Genomic DNA, 5906 nt, shown 5'->3' with positions numbered 1-5906 from the left:
AAATAAAAAATACATTTAAAAAAGTAAAAAGGAGAGACAATTGATAATCAGAAATTGTAAAAAGTACTAAAAGGGAAATAAATTGGATAGAAGAGAAACATTTTAGAAAACATATCGGCCAGGCCAGGCATGGTGGCACACGCCTGTAATCCTAGCACTTTGGGAGACAGGGTTTCCACCACATTGGTCAGGCTGGTCTCGAACTCCCAACCTCAGGTGATCCGCCCACCTCAGCCTTGGAAAGTGCTGGGATTACAGGCGTGAGCCACCATGCCCAGCTATTTGGGAGGCTGAGGCATGAGAATTGCTTGAATCCAGAAGGTATAGGAGGTTGCAGTGAGCCAAGATCTTGCCACTGAACTCCCGCCTGGACAACAGAGCAAGACTGTGTCTCAAAAAGAAAAAAAAAATAAAAAAGAGAGAAAGAAAACATTTTAGTCTCGGTGCAGTGGCTCACACCTGTAATCCCAGCACTTTCCAAGGCTGAGGTGGGCGGATCACCTGAGGTTGGGAGTTCGAGACCAGGCTGGCCAACATAGTGAAACCTCGTCTCTACTAAAAATGCAAAAATTAGCTAGGTGTGGTGGCGTGTGCCTATAAGCCCAGCTACTCTGGAGGCTGTGGCAGGAGAATCACTTGAACTTGAGAGGCAGAGGTTGCAGTGAGACAAGATGGTGTGCCTGGGCGACAGAGCAAGACTCCGTCTCACAAAAAAAAAAAGGGTCGGGGGAGAAAAGAAAGTATGTAGCATATCTAAATATGTTTAGAAAATGTATTTTAGGCCTTTAGTTAAGACGTTGGCTGGGTGCAGTGGCTCAAGCCTGTAATTCTAGCACTTCGGGAGGCCAAGGTGAGCTGATAACTTGAGTCCAGTCCAAGAGTTTGAGACCAACCTGAGCAGCATGGTGAAACCCCGTCTTTACAAAAAATTAGTTGGGTATGGTGGTGCACGCCTGTGGTCCCAGCTGGCCAGGAAGCTGGGGTGAGAGGATGATTTGAGTCCAGAGGTGATATTTATGCTGAGAGATGAAAGATGAATAGAAAAAGCCAAGAAAGCACATTCCAAGTGGAGCAAACAGCTTGGGTGAAGTCCTGGAGGCGAGAAAGAACTTAATACAATGAAGGAACTGAAAGAAAGCTGATGTTGCCAGAGCTCAGGGAGCAAGGGGTGGAGTAGCAAGAAAAATGATGGGGCTCAGGCTTGGTGGTTGACACCTGTAGTCCCAGCACTTTGAGAGGCAAAGGCAGGAGGATCACCTGAGGTTAGGAGTTCGAGACCATCCTGGCCAACACAGTGAAACCCCCTCTCTACTAAAAATACAAAAATTAGCTGGGCATGGTAGCACATGCCTGTAGTCCCAGCTACTTGGGAGGCTGAGGCTGAGGTGGGCGGCTTGCCTGAGCTTGGAGTTCAAGACCAGCCTAGGCAACAGGGTAAAACTGTCTGTACTAAAATACAAAAAATTAGCCAGGCGAGGTGTGTACCTGTCTCTACTAAAAATACAAAATTAGTCAGGCGTGGTGGCGCATACCTGTAATCCCGGCTACTCTGGAGGCTGAGGCAGGAGAAGCACTTGAACCTGGGAGGCGTAGGTTGCGGTGAGCCGAGATCGTCATAGCACTCCAGCCTGGGCAACAAGAGCAAAACTCCGCCTCGAAAAAAAAAAAAAAAATTAGCCTAGCCGGGTGTGATGGCACCCCCCTGTAATCCCAGCTACTTGGGAGGCTGAGGCACGAGAATCGCTTGAACCCAGGAGGCGAAGGTTGCAGGCTGAGATCGTGCCACTGCACTCCAGCCTGGGCGACAGACCGAGGCTCTGCTAAAAAAAAAATAAAAATAAGTAAATTATTTGAAATTGTAATAAGCTAAGTAATAAGTAAAAACTGGAGAAAAGCCATAACAATAATCTGGGAACAAGCTGATGTGACGGACTAAACCTGGCGGTAATGACAGAGAAAAATGAATAAATTCAAGGTATCTTTTGGAGGTAGAACTGACAAGGTTTGTTAACTGACAATGTGTAGTAAAGAAAAAGGGAGGAATAACTGCTGTAAACAACTCGGCCAAAAGAACTGAACCAGCTCCGCCCTTAACGTTTGGACCCAAGCGAAGGAAGCTGAAGGGGGAAAAAAAAAACCCAACAGCTTAGCTACCTGCAGGCTTCCGGTCTAGCGTCGCGAGGAGGCCGTAAATCAGAGAAACCAGTTTGGCCCCCTCCCTTAATGGGCGGTCCTGGAGACTGACAGGCCAATGGCAAGCGAGTAGTCAAGGGATAATCCAATAGCTCTGGAGTGGGTGGTGTCCTGAGGAATTGGGGTCGACTGGACTTCGGGCCTGGAGTTTGGCATTTCCGCCCACGTGGGAAGCTGCTGTGTAGATCCAGCTTGAATTTCAAGTGCGAGAGAGTCCTGGATCGCGAGTGATGGGTCCGGCGCCAGCTGGAAAGCAGCTGCGCGGAGCGACTGGAGGGCCAGAGGTGGGTTGAACCCCCTGGGAGGAACAGAGGCTCAAATTGCGCTCCCTTGGCTGCAGGGCCTGAGGTGGCGCGGCCTGACAGCTTGCGGGTGTAGGCCATGCGGGCGGCCCATTCTGGAGGATGCTTCCAGCCTGTGGCACTGAGACAGGGCTTGCTAGGGGGAATGGAACCTGGCAGTATTTGGACAGAAGCAGTAAAGCCAGTAGAGCCTCTACTCCCTTCTTGAACTCTGTACCTCATAGTTGAAGAGACCCACACTTGGGTCGTTTCCTTTCCTGGACCCTCCTTGAGGATAAGCGGATTTTCCTCCCTCTACAGAACTTGTGTCCAGTTCTGTGCTGCCCGCTGTAGCGGAGGGCATACGGTGCCTCTCCTGGAACACTCCAGTAAGGCTTTCTTGGGTGAGAGGGATCGTGGAGGGGATGGGCCCACGGCTGCAGGGGAAAAGTTTGGGATCCTGCACGCTTGCTTTTGAAGCCTGCTCATAGTACGTGTGTACCAGTTGTTGAACCTCGAGTCAGTAATGGGACTTCAAGTGTCTTCAGGAATAATTGTGAGGATTTAATGACTTACAAAATGTATCCTCTGGGGTCCAGTCGGTTCTAGCTCCTTCCATCAATGAGTACTTAATATATACTGAGGCAGTTAGGGCATCCTAGAGGAGGTGGAACCTGGTAGGATTTGGTTAGAGAGAGAATGGAAAAGAAACTACCTGAAAATACAAGTGGCTTGGCCATTACTTAGGGCAGAGCCCAGTCAGNAAAAAAAAAAAAAAAAAAAAAAAATAGCCTATGCTCTAATGTTGAGGTTATAGATAATAGATAATAATCATGACAGGTAAACTATATGGCAGTGTTAGAATGTGGTAAACATTGGAAAAAGGAAAAACTAGGACAAGCAAGGTCAGGAGATTGGGCATGTTGGAGGATGGGAGTGGTTTATAAGTTTAGGTGTTCACAAAATAGGCCTTACTGAAGAGACTTTTGTGTAAAGACTTGAAGTAGGTGAGTCAGCTATATAGATATCTAAGGGAATAAGAGCATTCCAGGAAGGGGGAAAGCCAGTACAAAGGCACAAAGGCAGGAATGTTCCAGGTACATTCCTTGGAATGAATGAGAAAGATAGAAGGAGATGGGTTTAAAAAGGCGATGGGGAAAAGTAGCATATCATGCAGGGTATTGTGTCCCAAAATAAGGACTCTGCTCTGGGTGAGATGGGGAGCCACTACTGAGTTTTATTTTGCAGAGCAGTGATGCCCTCTAACTTTTAAAAGTTCACTTTTCCTGGCCGGGCACAGTGGCTCATGCCTATAATCCCAGCTCTTTGGGAGGCCGAGGTGGGCGGATCACAAGGTCAAGAGATCGAGATCATCCTGACCAACATGGTGAAACCCCGTCTCTACTAAAAATACAAAAATTAGCTGGGCGTGGTGGCGCATGCCTGTAGTCTCAGCTACTCGGGAGGCTGAGGCAGGAGAATTGCTTGAACCCAGGAGGTGGAGGTTGCAGTGAGCCAAGATTGCACCACTGCACTCCAGCCTGGCGCCTGGCAACAAAACGAGACTCTGTCTCAAAAAAAAAAAAAAAAGTTCACTTTTCCAGCCTTAAAATGTTTAGTTTTAGAAAAGTTTACTCTGGCTGTTGTGTCAAAAGTAGAATGGAGAGGGACAACAGTGAGAGTTAGGAACTAATATAGGCACTGAGAGACATTGGCCGAAACTAGGGAGGAAAGTAGAGAAGTGATCCGTTTCTTTTTTTTTTTGAGATGGAGTCTTGCTCTTGTTGCCCAGGCTGCAGTGCTCACCACAGCCTCCGCCTCCTGGGTTCAAGTGATTCTCCTGCGTCAGCCTTCCAAGTAGCTAGGATTACAGGCATGTGCCACCACACCTGGCTAATTTTGTATTTTTAGTAGAGATGGGGTTTCCCCGTGTTGGTCAGGCTGGTCTTACCTTAGGTGAGCCGCCTACCTTGGCCTCCAAAGTGAGCCACTGTCTTTTTTTTTTTTGAGATGGAGTCTTGCTCTGTAGCCCAGGCTGGAGTGCAGTGGCACAATCTCAGGTCACTGCAGCCTCCACCTCCCAGGTTCAAGTGATTCTCCTGCCTCAGCCTCCCGAGTAGCCAAGATTACAGGCATATACCACCACACCCGGCTAGTTTTTATATTTTTAATAGAGATGGGGTTTCCCCATGTTGCCCAGGCTGATTTCAAACTCCTGACCTCAGCTGATCCACCTACCTCGGCGTCCCAAAGTGTTGGGATTACAAGCGTGAGCCACGGCATCTGGCCTGGGCCCGGTCAGCTTCTATCCCTACCAGTTCCAAACAGCTCCATGCTTGTGGTATCAGGTAGACACGAGAGCTCTTAACTCAAGGAATTTTCAGTTCAGCACTCAGTGATGTTCCTCCAAGTAATGATTCTCCTGAGTTTTACAAAATCTGACTCCTATTCAAAAGAGGGACCAGGAACAGGTGAAGACTTTGCTCACAACCTGTCATGATGGCACTTTAGGCAGCAGATGCTTGATACCTATGACCTCACATGGGCTTCTCCCTCTCTGGCCATAGGTGATGGAACCAGCCCTGGAAGGCAAAAGCAAAGAGGGGAAGAAGGCATCCTCTAGGAAGCGTACACTGGCTGAGCCTCCTGAGAAGGGCCTCCTGCAGCCAGTGAAGCTCAGCCGGGCAGAACTGTACAAGGAGCCTACCAATGAAGAGCTTAATCGCCTTCGGGAGACTGAGATCTTGTTCCACTCCAGCTTGCTTCGTTTACAGGTACTGTTGAGTGTCTGGGGCGTGGATTAGAGGGGAGTACCTGGGACCCTGAGGCTTACGGACTACCTTCCACCCTCTCTTACAGGTAGAGGAGCTACTAAAGGAAGTAAAGCTGTCAGAAAAGAAGAAGGATCGGATTGATGCCTTCCTACAGGAGGTCAACCAGCGGGTCATGAGGGTGCCCTCAGTCCCTGAGACAGAGGTAAGCAGGTGGCGTGGAAAACTGGGAAGCCCATGAGGGCCCATCCTGCCAGGTTCCGTTTCCTCTAGGATGCCCTGACTGCCTCAGTATATACTAAGTACTGTGAGGGTGACTCTAACAGGGGCCTTGCTGTTATTCTCTTTAAGGGTAGGGGTGCAGGGAGCTCATTCTTATGGCAAGGAAGCTTAGCTGGGAGCGTGGTCATCTGTGTATTCATTCAGCAAGTACTTACATGTCTTGTAGTGTTTGTGTTCTTAAGATATATCAGTAAACAAAATAGCCTGGCCAGGCGTGGTGGCTCAAGCCTGTAATCCCAGCACTTTGGGAGGCCGAGTCGGGTGGATCACGAGGTCAAGAGATCGAGACCATCCTGGTCAACATGGTGAAACCCCGTCTCTACTAAAACTACAAAAAATTAGCTGGGCATGGTGGTGCGTGCCTGTAATCCCAGCTACT

At 48.8% G+C, this 5906-nt stretch overlaps 1 protein-coding gene across 2 annotated transcripts in view; it reads left to right on the top strand.

The window, feature by feature from the left end:
- The first annotated feature begins 2291 nt into the window (after positions 1 to 2291).
- NOL6 (nucleolar protein 6) overlaps positions 2292 to 5906 on the top strand; it is a 13013-nt gene continuing 9398 nt past the window's right edge. The window contains exons 1-3 of one of the 2 annotated variants that reach the window (XR_005202527.1): positions 2292 to 2477; positions 5042 to 5248; positions 5334 to 5450. Coding sequence is in view for 1 of the 2 variants with exons in the window: in XM_017542945.2 (XP_017398434.1) it covers positions 2424 to 2477; positions 5042 to 5248; positions 5334 to 5450 (378 nt within the window). In the remaining variant the exon portion in view is untranslated. The remainder of the gene's footprint in view (positions 2478 to 5041; positions 5249 to 5333; positions 5451 to 5906) is intronic. The other variant, XM_017542945.2, reaches the window with a different exon arrangement.

This window comes from Cebus imitator, unplaced genomic scaffold, assembly GCF_001604975.1.
Source record: "Cebus imitator isolate Cc_AM_T3 unplaced genomic scaffold, Cebus_imitator-1.0 Scaffold149, whole genome shotgun sequence".
Lineage (NCBI taxonomy): Eukaryota > Metazoa > Chordata > Mammalia > Primates > Cebidae > Cebus > Cebus imitator.
Note: the sequence above shows the minus strand (reverse complement) of the source record. Positions and strands in the feature narration are given on the sequence as shown.